General features: G+C 43.2%; 1 protein-coding gene across 7 annotated transcripts in view; it reads right to left on the bottom strand.

Moving 5' to 3' along the window:
• Positions 1-13887, bottom strand: part of SLC1A2 (solute carrier family 1 member 2) — a 144772-nt gene that overhangs the window by 35011 nt on the left and 95874 nt on the right. For all 7 annotated transcript variants that reach the window (XM_059405731.1, XM_059405722.1, XM_059405750.1 and 4 more), the window contains exons 5-7: positions 13477-13645; positions 9012-9138; positions 528-761 (exon numbers count right to left, since the gene is read on the bottom strand). In XM_059405731.1, the coding sequence (XP_059261714.1) occupies positions 528-761; positions 9012-9138; positions 13477-13645 (530 nt within the window). The remainder of the gene's footprint in view (positions 1-527; positions 762-9011; positions 9139-13476; positions 13646-13887) is intronic.

Here is a 13887-nt window from a genome sequence, read left to right as displayed (position 1 = left end):
ATGGTCCACTAGAAGTTCATACAGAAGTCACACACCTACCTGACTGACTTCTGGTTTGTTTTTTTTTAAATCTCATTGAACACATTTGCCATGAAAAAGCTGTTTTTCGACTTTTGAAAAATGACTCCAAAGGAGTGATCTTTTGTGATAGCGTTTTTCAAATCACAGGTGGGAGAATTTCTTAAATAGCTTAACCTCCTGATACATCCTTTTGGAAAATATTTAAAATGAAACCAATGCTAGATATGCCATATTAGATAGGCAGATAAACAGCATGCATTCGTCTGGGAAATTTAATATTAAATATTTCCAGGAGGGTTGCTTATCAGCAAATATGTTCATCAGAAGGCTCCTGAGTTCCTAGGAGCCAAAAATACAAAACAGTTACCTTTTTCAGAAGTATTTTAATGATACGTGAAACCCATTCCCATTGAACTTTATGATGAAAGGGTTTTGCAAAGGGGAAGTGGCAGAGAGGGGAAAAGAATGAGCAGAGAGAAAGAAAGGTGATTTCTTGTGTTCTCTACCTGGAAGCAGTACCCAGGGCAGTGATCCAAGCTTGGAAAATGCCAGCAAAAAAGGAGAAAGGGTTTTTCCTGGTGACTACAAAGTAAATCAAAGGGAGAAAGATGCCCCCATGGATGATGAGGCCCACGATCACCGTGATCATGTACATCCCCAGTTGCCTAGCAACCACTTCCAAGTCCTTGATGGCAATGATCTTCCCACAGATTAGGCAGGCGATACCCAGGGGAGAGTACCTGGAAAACAGAAAAGAAAAACAAACCAAAAAAACCAGTGAAGACATCCTTCTGGAATTCACGACTTCTATCTGGGCCTTACATGTACTACACCCTCTGAGGAAAACCCTTCCTATTTCTGGACCAAGAGTTTCACTGGAGGAATTCCACAAGATTCGATAGCTGCTCTCCTTCACTTTAGACTAACTGTACCATCTGAAATCTCATCAGTGGGTCCAGTGATTTTCAGGAAGAGCAGACACAAGCTTTACCATCCCCCAGGTAAGCACCAAACTGGAGAGTCACAGAATCTTCGAGCATCTTGTTTGGTCTCCCTGTTCCCCTCCAACTTCGTCCTTGAAAACTAGGAATCCATTTTGAGCTCCCCAGATAGCTCACGAGAGTTTTACCCACCTCTAAGGTGGCGTTGGTAAATTTGCTTTGTTTTTACCTTGGACGATAGGAAGCTTATAAAATATAAGAGAGACAGAGACAGAGAGGGAGCAAAAAAGAGAGACCTGCCAAGACAAGAAAACCCTCAGAGCCAGAGGGTCCATTTAGAGAGACGTGGTTTTATTACTTGTCAGTCTGAAAGTATTTCTTTCCATACTTGTCTTACCAGGGACGCTGGCTTCCCTGCCCCGCGTCTCAGGCAATACAGTCAGACCTCTGCACACGTCACCTCATTTCATTTTTACCACAGCCCTGAAGTCAAAGTATCATTATTCTGATTTGGCAAATGGGAAATTGAGGTTCAGAAAAGTTAAGACCAGTCCAAGACCACAAAACCAGGAAGTAGGAGAACAGTCTCAGCGTCTGTGACTCTCTGAGGGTTGTTTTCCCCTCCCCCAGCCAAACCACTTTCCTTTAATGAGCAATGGGAGCTCTTTGTACATAGGCTGACAGCTTACCATATACCAATTTATTCTACGGAAACTTCCTTCATGCTTCTATCTTATTATTGTTCGATCGGGAGCTTGGAAACAACTTACTGCTGTCCTCACTCGTGAGGGCACTAACCGTGCTCTTTTTCCTCTTGAGTGTATTTTTCCCATGTTGGGCAATAGCCTTTTTTTATTGCCCAATCTGGTAGTGGTTGAAGCAGAAACTGGTTCGGCCTGCAACACCTTCCGACCGGAAAGAAAACGTTTGAGGGGGAAGTTGATACTTTAGTAAGAATTATGAACATATTTGAGAAAAAGACTGGGGGAAATGAAGTCCCAAGATAAGGCCCCCCTGCTGAGGTAACGGAGTCAGCAAAGGGAGACAGACAGCCCAACCAGATTTGCTGGTTGTTTTTTGTTTATCTGTTTGTTTTTGTTTTTTGCAATTGTGCCTTTCCTGAGTAAAAAAAGATGTGGGTAGAAGTTCCTGGGGTGGCTCAGTCGGTTAAGTGTCTGCCTTTGGCTCAGGTCCTGATTCCAGTGTCCTGGGATTGAACCCCTGCATCAGGCTCCTTGCTCAGTGGGGAGCCTGTTTTTCCTTCTCCTTCTGTCTGTTGTTTCCCCTGCTTGTGTTCTCTCTCTCTCTCTCTGTGTCAGATAAATAAATAAAATCTTAAAAAAAAAAAAAAAAAAAGGAGAGGTGGGCAGAGGAGAATTATATATACAATTATATATACAATTAAGACATGAAGCTTGCCCAGCCACATGACCTTGTAGTGATTTAGTCCCATTTTATAGATGTGCAAGTCAAAGCTTAGGCTAACTCCAACCTCATGGAATTGCTGTGAGGATTGCATATTTGAGCATGCATATGTGTGCCCTGTCAAAGTCCTGCCCCCAGCCCTGTGAGCACCAGTCTGACTGCTGACCAAAGAATCCTCTACATTCTGCGGTCACACATGTACACCATGTCCTCTCCCCCACCATTCTTAAAGAGCCAAGTCTGAGTTAATGTGGCTTTCTAAACCCACGCATAGACTACTGCCATCCAATGGCAGATGTTTTTATGAGCAAAATATTTTGTCAAGAGGAACCTTCTGAAAGAGCTGATTGGTAAATGACAAGAATTAGTGAAAACCTTAGAATAACTCTCTTCCCTGATGAGTATCCAGCCTGTAGCCTCCACATCTTTCCCCTGGGTGAAGGCTGGCAATGTTGGAGGGGTGTTTCTGCAGGCATGAAGGAGCTATGTCCTTAAACCCTTGAATTTCTCACCATTTTACACTCTCCTGATGCACCCATGGTCACAACATTTTTTAGATGAGTGGGGTTGTCTCAGAGGCCAGGCCTTTGTGCCAGGAAGTTGTAAGCAACTGAGCACAATGCACTTTCCCATAAAGCCAACAAGCATTTATCTTCATAAGCCACGAGATCAATTCTTTCCCAAGCACCAACCAGCCTTTAAAGATGTCCAGAAAAACACAAACATGAGCTGTTCTGGGTGACATTCGATTTCCCTGCTCTTCTGGGACACGCAATTTGCAGAATGGAGAAAAAGGATTTTCAAGGCACTTTGCCAAGCAAGACCAGCTATCTTGTCCCCCTGGAGAACACATTTGAGCCAGAGCCAAACAGATCAGAGAGAGGAAACATGTTTCCTCCGGAGCACTCAGCTCACTAGGAGAAACGTGAGTTTCCAAGAATGTTACTCAAAGGCCAGAAGGTAGTCTCAGGGCAAATAAATATGGTGAGCAGGAATGAATCACCTTGGTCTCCAGAACAGGAATAAGCATTAACTCGAAGAAGGAAAGAGCCTTTGTCCTCAATGGTGTCTTCTAGGGTCATTACTTCCCTGCACCTGTGTTCAAAATGAGTGGTTTAATCTTCTACTCAGGAGCTGGAGTTTCTGAGCTCCTGGGTTTCTACATAATTATCTCATTGAAAATGACACCCCATGGAAAAAAAAAAGGGAAAATGCCCAGGATTCGAGGTTACCACACAAAGATCCTGAGATGAAGCAAGCAATCAAAGCCATAAACTGAAGTGCATGAAGAGACTGAGGGCCCCAGTAAGTTTCTGAAGCCAAATGGTGCCCAGGAATAGCTGGACCCACTTCTAAATTAGAAGGACATGACTGCAGAGTAGGAAGAGAAAATATCTTTCACACTGTCGTTGGGTTGCTTTTATCTGCAGCTCTGGGCACTGTGGTCAAAGCCACTGATTAATCTAAGACTGGCCCGTCAAGTCTTTTTCTTCCCGTTGCATCAACCATTCTTTCCTCCATTCACTTGGCATCTCTACCCTTGTCATCTTCAGGTTCCCTCCCACCAAGACTGCCCTCCACTCCATAAACACAAACTCATATACAGAATTTAACATGCCCAGACCTCAGTGTCTCTGTGCATTCACAGACACCAGCTTCACAATCAAGTTGGCCTGCCTGGTATCAACGTGGATTCGCCAGGCCCACCACATACTGGTTGAGTTAGAGTTTCCTGGAGCTGACCTAGGGGGCATTTATATTTTAAACAAGTTCCAGGTAATTCCTGATGTGTTTGGAAACCAGTGTTTCAAGGGCTAAAATCTGCTCTACAACCGATGAAATGCAGATATTACTTAGTTAGCCTCTGGAAACCACTTCCATTAGCTCCAACTGATTCAAGACCTTTAGTCTTAACCCATTAAGGTAAATAATTCAGGACTCTGAGTCCAGGACCAATGGTGGATCAGACACTCAGATGGAAATTAGTGGAGGGACTTTCTCAGGCTTGCCGTAAAGCCGCTCTGGTTCTGTCCCACAATGCTATTGGTTTCCAATAGCAACACTAGCCTTCCAGTTTGGGACAGAACCCAGGAGAGCTAAGAAATCAGAGAGTCTGTCAACAGAGAGCTAAATATACATTCAAGAGTTACCTAAGGGTGTTGTCTGTATTCAGGCTCAAAAAGTAACACAACTCTCCATTTTTCCCAGTCCACTTAGATCTAGACAGGTGTCCTGATTATCCAAGGAGTGACTGTGCTCAGAGTTACTTTGTGTGGATTAGAAATTTTTATCAAGATAGGCTGAAAATCAGTATGGAGAGCCTCCAGGCTTGTAGCCTCCTAGGGACTTCATTTTTCAAGTCAGTAAACCCCAACTCATCATGGTAGCAAGGCCCTGTGGGATCTACCTCTTGCTCACCTCCCCAACTTCACAGCTTTCTACCTCCTTACCAACCAACCACATTACAGCTACTCCTGATCTTCATTCTGACCCTTGAAAACCCTTTATCTGCTGTTTCCTCCCCCTGGAAAATTCTCCTGTTGGTTCTTCACAGAGCAACCTCTTTTCATTCTTCAGGTCTTCATCAAAAGTCACTTCCCCAGACAGCCCTCCTGGGTCCTCTGGATCGCGTCTAAGGCATATTTCCATCCCCCATAACTCTCGGTCCCACTGTCCTGGTTACCGACTTTGTAGCAGAGAGTACTGTCTGAATTTGTTTCCTTTTATTCCTTTAATTCTTCTCCTTTTCCAAAAGAATATAGGCTCCATGAGGGCTAGAATTTTCCTCTCTCATTCACCATTGTATCACTGGCACCTAAAATTATTATTGGCATAGAAGAGGGGCTCAAAATATATTTGTGGAGTAAAAGCAAGGACGGATGGATGGATGGACAGTTGGATGCATGGATGGATGGATGGATGGGTGGGTGGTGGTGGTGGTGGTGGTAGGTTAACAGGGAGGGAAAATTGAAAGAATGAAGAGATCTCACTTCTTGCCTTGGTTTTCTATAGTGGCGAGAGTATGCAAAGTTTTACTTTCTGTTTAGATTTTCAGATTTGAAAAAAATGCTTTGAAGAAATTTGCAAAAAATTAGGATATGAAAATCATACTGAAATTAAGGGTTTCTCTCTCTCTCTTTTTTTTTTTTTTTTTTTTTTTTGGTGAATCAGAGTTCCTTTTAGGCTTCTTGAAGAATCCATGAACACAGAGAAACAGAGGATATGGATTGAATGATAACAGTAATGATAATCACAAAATAACTTCAATGATAATACTGTTCATAGACAATGTTTAGGTAGGTCCCAGGATGTGAGAAATGCTTTGTAACTGTTGGTCACAATTTCATTTAATTCTCCCAGCAACCCTAGGAGGTTGATTCTATGATCAATCCATTCCGATGTGGGGTTTAGGATCTGTCTAACTCATATAGAGTCACACAGTTAGTAACCAGAGTGTCCTGGATTTACTCTGGTGTGAAGTCAGACAGAAGCTGAATAAGGTGCCATACAATTAATTAGTTAGTTAATAAGGCACTGTGCAACACTGGGCAAGTTAAGCTCTGTGCTTAGTTTTCACATCTGGAAAATGGGGCTAATAAAACTACATATTTCTGCTAGGTATTACTGAGACAATTAAGTCAGCTAATGCACGTAAAGCAAGTGGAACGGTATTCAGCATATAGCAGGAATTTGGCAAATCTTAGCTACGATTTAATGACAATTATAATAATAATAATTAGCTCCTCAGTAATAAATAGGTGCAGCACAATAAAAGAGGTAATGTTGAGCACATAGCAAACATTTCATAACTCTAAGTTATAATTTAGTAATAATCGCTATTATAATAATAGCCACCTCTGCAATGTTTTATTTTGCTATTATACTATTCTGACTACCACACAGAGAAGAATCCCCAAGAACTGATCATTTAGCTTTGAGGGGGTCAGTTAAAGAGTAATTGAGTGTTTCACCCCAAACCTTCCCACACTCATCGTTATCCGGCACTGACAAGGCAGCTAAAGAATGAAAGAAATGTGTAGAAACGGCATCTTGTGTCATAGAACGCCCTCCTGACTGTTGGTCTAGATGAGGTCAACGAATAGCTGTCAGAAATCGTTCCATAGGCCTTGTCCCTGGCTCACAATTGCTCTGCATCTCCTGGGATTTGATACTAAATCTTCAGTAGTTTTGGTTTCAGTGTACAGGAAACCTTGATCCACACCCTTCATCCCTGTGGAGAAGAGAGCACGCCCTTCATCCCATGACTGACCTCACTTCCTAGATTCCTTCTCTTTATGGGCTCAGTGGAAGTGACACGGCCCACATCCCTGTAATCATCATACAGAAATATGAACTGAATTTTTAGAGCAAGGATGCTCATTCTAAAAAATTCTAGGAGACCAGGGCAGATCCTAATGCTTACTACCAAGAGTCATATCCTACTTTAGGCATTATCATCTATTAAAGTCTCAACAACCACAGATAGATCTTAACGTTTCTAAGCATATATTTTTTTAGAGCATCACATTGTGTGTGACTTTAGATTTTCATAGAAAAGAAATATTCAGAAATCTAGGATTGCCTGAAAACTTGAAAAATCAGCATGACAGACACACACACAATTTTACCGGCATCCTATCTGTGTTTTAAAAGTACAAAAAGCAATGATCTGAAACAAGCCAAGTCTAGTAAATATGTTTCATGAAATCACGAGGTACATCTTCTTGATCTGAGGCCCATCAGCTAGCCTACTCACTCCTGAGGGTTCAGTAAGAATTTCTACCAGCACATCACAATGTTTGGTTCCGTGGAGGCAAAAAAAAAAAAAAAAAAAAAAAAAAAAAGTCAAAAACAGATTTTTGCCCTTTTAAAGTGGGAGTAGGGGCCAAGGAGAGGAAGAAGAGAAAGAGAAGGTAGAATTTTAGTGGAAGGCACCACACCGAAGTAAAAGAAGATCAGAGGAGGATTGGGGGAGGTGGGTAACGGGGGAGCACACAGAGACAGGGAATCTGTAATCCAGAATTTCTGTGACAGATAGGACACAGATGTCGCTTAATCTAATAATTCTTTTTTTCCAGACAAGTATACCAGACCATCATAGAGATCTGGAACAAACGCATGTAAAATTCTTTCCATCTGAGGGGCACATGGGTGGCTCAGTGAGTTAAAGCCTCTGCCTTAGGTTCAAGGTCATGATCCCAGGGTCCTGGAATCGAGTCCCGCATCGGGTTCTCTGCTCAGCAGGGAGCCTGCTTCCTCCTCTCTCTGCCTGCTTCTCTGCCTACTTGTGATCTCTGTCTGTCAAATAAATAAATAAATAATCTTTTTAAGAAAATCTTTCCATCTGAGAGATATGGGGCAGTAGAAAGTTCTGAAGGTGGTATAGCTTCCTTTATAAAGGAATGGATGCTCTTACTCTCCTGGGCTGTCCTAGAGTTCAGAACCACTGAACATAAACCTACATGAAATGGAATAGAGATGGTATTGCTTGGATAATTCAAACAAAAATGCTCCCCAACTATGCATCAAGGATTGTGAAATCAATAGGTACTCCAGCTCCTCTCCCCCACCCAGATACACAGTCTTAAGCAAAGTATTCAACTTCAATATACCTCAGTTTCTTCTTCTGGAAAATGAGAGTCGATGCCATCTTTGCAGGGTTATTGGAGTTACAATAGGTAAGTATTAAGCACTTATCATGGCTCTTCACAGATAAAAGGAAATCGAGAATTGATAGGTTTTATTGTTCTAATTATCTGATATGTACAATTAAGACATAGTCACTCTGGACCACAGTCTTCTCTTCCACACAACTAGAGGGTAGAACCACATTTCCAAGAGTACTTATAATTTTAATGTGTCCTCTGTGATATCATTTTGCTTGCATGGCCTGAAAACTGCCTCTTTTTCCTTCTGTCGGAATCAAGAGTCTCTGATACATTGCTTTTGGACACCAGAATACTAGAGTGGTGGTCCTTCCACACACCCTGAGTCAGGCCATATCATTTCTGGTATCTTGGACTTACCTCGGTGTTTTCTGATACTGCTGGTTCAGAATTGCTAGTTGGTTTTTTCAGCTTTCCCTCTTTTTAATTGTCGTTGTTGTTTTTGTATTCCCACTGGAGGGATTGGCAAACTTTTTATGGGAAGGGTCAGATAGTAAATACTAAAGTCTTTGCAGGCTACACGGTGTTGGTCAGAATGACTCGACTCTGCCATTCAGCATAAAGCAATGCTAGACAATATGTGAATGAATGGGTGTGGCCGTGTGCCAATAAAACTTTATCTATGGGCCCTGGATGTGAATTTCATGTAATTTTCATGTGTGTGAAAAATACTACTCTTTTGATTTTTTTTCCCCCCAGCAACATAAAAACATAAAACCCAGTCCTGTACGCCACTAAAGGAGTAGCAGAAAGGATCTGGCCTGAGGATGAACCATAGTTTTCCAAACCATTTTCCAGGGGAAGCTCCCAGAAAGAGATTTTCATCCCTTTCTCAAAGTCTTTCTGGAGAGCATTTTGCTAGTCTTCCTGCTAGGAAGACTCCACGATCTTCCAAGGATCCCAAGACCTCTGGACGCCCCCACCCCAAGCACACTGAAGGAAGAACAAGCCCACTTACCACATGATCATAATCACTAACTTCATTACAATCTCATTCAAAATGTTGAAGAATTCCACCATCAGCTTGGCCTGCTCGCCCATCTTCCCCATGGCGATGCCAAAAGCGATAAAAAAACCTATCAGACCTGTTGGGGGAAATCACATTACACAGAAGGGCAGATTAGAAATATGTGTTTCTTCTTCCTCCTTCACCATTCCCGACATAGGGAGCCACCTTCTCCCCTGCCTGTTGCCCTGTGAATTAGGCATTCGGCTTCACACTGAAAATACCTTTCTCCTGGATAATTATGGCATCCCCTAACATTTCCCACAACAGCAAGTTGAACTGTCAGTGGTGTTAGTTCCTTGGAGGAAATGAATTCTGTTTCATTCCAAACTCAAAACGCTCTCTTCTCCTCACTTATGAAATCAGGGGTAAGCTGATTCCATAGTCCATAGATTAATGAAGGAAGGCTTGTTGGAACTTGGGGATTATCGTGCAAACTTTGGAGCCTACATCAGAACTGCAGAGACCAATTAGCCAAGAAAATCCCTGCCACGGTTATGTCTATGTTAGTTTGGTGTTATTCTAAACTCATGCGTGGCTGGTATGTTTCACTGTAGGAAAATCCTGGGCATAAAAGTATTTTTCTACTGCTACATGCCTAATGTGAGAAGGAGGAAGAATGTTGAAAAGTCAAATGGAAAGCAATGAGAAATCAAAAACAGTTGGGAAACCCCAATTGACCAAGTTCATTTGGATTTAACTTGTTATTAATTCTTCATCATTCTTTTCATGGTCAAAATTGGTAGAATGCTTCCTTTTTTACTGCATTTTTTTTTTTTTTGCAATATCATAAAGGCAGAATATAGACTCTGTAACTTTCTAGCCCCTTAGTCCCCTTCTCCCTTCACTTGACATCACTTGACTTCAATCTCAATCCAGCCCCACCACAGCCTGTAAGAGCAATCCTAAGCCGGGCTGTAAGGATGTGGGGAACTCTGTCCCCATCAAATTGCACTGGGTCCTGAACCAGCTCCAACACCTAAGCTTGGGTCTTATCTCTGTATTGTCTTTGCCTCATTCCCTCCACCTGAGTACCTGTCCTGGGAAGCGCCATATATTTTGGTTCCTCCAAGCTAGGCCTGGCTTCTCTCTCCCCACAAGATTCCCTCCCTTCACCATTCCTTCCCATTCTTGTCCTCAGAGTCTCACCCCCAGCCTGAAGTCTCACCCAGGCCTACCCAGGGACTGGGGCACTAACATGGCTTACAGACATCCCCATTACTGCTGATCTGAATTTCTGATTCCCAGTCAGGCTGTGCCCTCATCCCATTCCTGACCCACAATTGCCAGTCCTGGGGCTCCAATTCTGACTACTTGCATGAACTGTCAGTCTATGCTACTGTCCCTTTGGCCACAGGACCTTGCTTACCCATCTGACATTTTCTCTGAAATGTAGTATGGCCTATCCCCTATACCCCTCTCCTTCCTTCCTCTTCCCTACACCAGCCTTATCCCATTTTTGCAGACCTAATTGCTAGTCCTCTCTATTACATTCAGTTTCCTATTTTGTTCAGTTCTGCCCAGAGTCTTGAGTTATACTGGGAAAATTATAGCATTACAGTTTGATTCTCTTGGGGAGGAATTCTTTTTCTCTGAACCTCTGACTTTACCTTTTTCCTAGCTCCCCCAAAACCACTCACTTCCCCACACCAAGCACATATCAACTCAGACTGTGCAACTATCCTTCTTTGGAGCCTCTCTCTTTACCAAAAAGAACCCATCACGTGCACCCAGGAATGTTAATCCCCAGTAGTGAATACTTGTCCTTTTCAGATCTCAGCCACAAAGACCGGCAAGGGCCTTACAAGTGGGTTATTGGCCACAGAGACTGGCTTCATGAAATTTAGTGATCAGGGAAGAGTGGTCTAGCTCTCCCATCACATATGGAACCAAATCTGGGCTATTCCCAAGCCCTTCTCTCAAGCACATAGAGAAGAGTTTGCTAGGTGTGTAGTGCGAAATAATCTGTGAAGATTCTGGCTGAGAAGAGCTAGTATTACCCAGTTAATTTCATTTGGAGATTTTAAGAGAAAAAACTCAAGGTCTCGAAATCTCAAAGAGCTGGCAGTAAAAAGTTCCCCTTGTAGGGTCAGCAGAAACTGGGCCACATCTATCACTAAGAGAGAGAAGTTGGAAGGAGCAAACTCTGCCAGGAATTTATTTAATGGTTGGGGTTAGAGGAGAGAGCTCAGAAGTGGTCTGGAGGTTACTGGGGAAAGAAATGAGTACCTCAAGAAGAGGGAGCCCAGAGCCAAGGTTTTGTCTTCACTTACTGCAATGCCTGATCATTGGGACTTTCCAAAACAAAACAAAAGCCACCTTCTCCACCCTTAGAAGACCAAGGGATTTGTACATGGGAAGTTTCTCAACAGTCTAACTTCCCTTGGCTTTCCAGAGCTCTGTCTGCCGCTGCCCACCCATGTCCAGCTTCCATGTCACTTCCTCTGTCAACATCACCTCACTAAAGTCACTTACTGGAACTGGGATGTTTTGCTTGAACAAAGCCCCCTTAGACTGGATTGCTGGGGCTGAGAGAGTAGTGAGTTGTGTTGAAACTCCCCAGTACAGCCCAGGGTCAACATGACTTCCCAGAATCCACCAAGAATCTGGAAACGACCATGAAAGTCTTCTGAATGATTCACCCCAAAATTTTGGCCTCATGACTCATGGTCTTAACCTCCTCCAGAATATGTAGTGGACTGTGGGTTCACTTTGGGGCTTCAGGGACAGAGTATGGCTAGGAAGGTCCTGAAAGGATCACACACATCTGGCAATGGGCGAGAAGGGGTGGATCCAGGGTGGATCTGAGGGTATTTGCAAGTTCCCCTCAGAGGAACTCACCCTCTGTCCTCTCTCTTTCCTCCTGTCATCTCACACTGACTGTTAACAATGTTTATTGATCTTCCATTGCCTCTCCTCCATGCTCTCACTTACTCAACCTGCTTCCCACCAGGCCAAACTAAAAGATCCCTACTGAAGCTTCTGCTTTTCAGTGCCTAGACAATCCTCCTTCTTCTCTACCTCTTTGTCTCAACAATTCTGGGTAAGGTAGGTGTCAGGTGAGCAAGTTTAGAACAAACAAACAGGATACCCAGTTAAAGTGTGGATTTCAGATAAAGAACGAATATATTTTATTTTAGTATAAGTATGTCCCTTCCAATATTTGGGACATACCCTACGCTAAAAAAGTCATTTGTTGCTCACCTGGAATTCACACCTAACTGGGCGTCTAGTCCTTTCTCTGACAACCCTACTAAGGAGACAAGGGCATTTGATCTCCTAGATGGTAAAGTGGAAGGACCATTGAGCTTATCCCCTTCTAGCCAGCAATCCCTCAAATCCTTAGAAATCTTGCTTGCATGGATCAATCTATTTCTCCTGCCTAGCTTCCCTGTTTCTCTCAGCTTAGGGTCAAATGTCCTTCTTTCTTGTGTGAGGGACATCAGTTTAACAGTGGGTGTGGGGTAGGTTGGAGGGTGGACCCAGGGGGTGGATGGGGAGCAAACTGAGCAAATGGGAGTCACCCACGTGATGGGTGTCTTCATTCTCTACCAGCTGTTTTCTTATTGAGCTCCTCAGCTCTCCATCCACCTTGGATAGTGACCATAGCCTGCACCAGCAGCAGAGCACGAGGCATAGACTACTGTGCCTCACGGGTGCAATCTCATTTAATACTCATGATGATCTACCAGAGAAACGCAATCCCAACCCCACTTTACACATGAAGCTTGAGAAGCAGAGCAACTCAGCCACTGTCAGCTCACCCGTGAGTGGTCCATAAGGGATCCAAACCTGGTCTGCTTGCCAAGCCAAAGACCCAAAACCATGGAAGGCTAGGAAGGCTCCAGACTAGAGGAAAAGGACTCATTGGAATCCCAAAAAATTAAAGAAAGTCATTTCCTTTGGATAAGCTCCTTTGGGGCACCAACACCAACACTTTACACTCCTGATAGCATTGTGTTTGTTTCAAGAATATGAAAGCTGGGGTAGGCTGCTCCTGTGCCTAGCACAGCATTAACACCCAAGAACAGCTCAAAAAATAATATAATATAATATGAAAACTTAAAAAATGAAAAAATAGGATGTGTAACTTCATGAAATAGACAGTCAGAGATAGTTATTTGTCAACACCACACAGAGAGTCAGGGAATGTGCCCAATGAATGTTAGTGCCCTCTTTTTTTATAACCAACCCCTAGCTGCCATGTTCCCTCATGGTCTTTCTTGCCCTCTTTCTTCCTTAATGTCTCAACTATCGGTAACCATGACCCTCAACTTGCTCTCTAGAGAGAACATCCTGCTCTACCTACAGAATATCAGCGACAGGTTTTCTGAGAAGGGAGGCAGGGCTGCTGGGTGCTGAGAAGCAGGATGGGTTGGCCATAGTCTCCCCCTGCGATGAACACCAGGTTGCCTACCTAAAACATTCATGCCGTCCTTGAACTCCAGGCCCTTCTTGATAACCACCTTCGCTTCCTCAGGTGCCTCAGTCACAGTCTCGTTCAACAAGGAGATGACAGCATTGGTGGCATTGCCCTCCTCATCTGATGGAGGCGGCACCAAGACTTTCTTGGTCACCGTTTGAATCTAACGGAGTGGGGGAGAACAAAAACGTGAGAGGTTTATCACCCAAAGTCTAGCTACTTATATGTTTATAAAGTTCCCAGTATGTGAAAAAATAATTAAGAACTGTCAAAACAAGGTTACAAAGGTTGGGGGATACTTTATATGTTTGTGTTTAACAAAGTGACATTTTATGACACAAATATAGTGGGAAATGATTGTTCTCATCACGTGATAATCACAGGATTTATAACTTTCATATGTAA

This window comes from Mustela nigripes, chromosome 1 (genome assembly GCF_022355385.1).
Source record: "Mustela nigripes isolate SB6536 chromosome 1, MUSNIG.SB6536, whole genome shotgun sequence".
In the NCBI taxonomy this organism is placed as follows: domain Eukaryota; kingdom Metazoa; phylum Chordata; class Mammalia; order Carnivora; family Mustelidae; genus Mustela; species Mustela nigripes.
The sequence above is the reverse complement of the archived record's forward strand: the minus strand, read 5'-3'. Positions and strand labels throughout refer to the sequence as shown.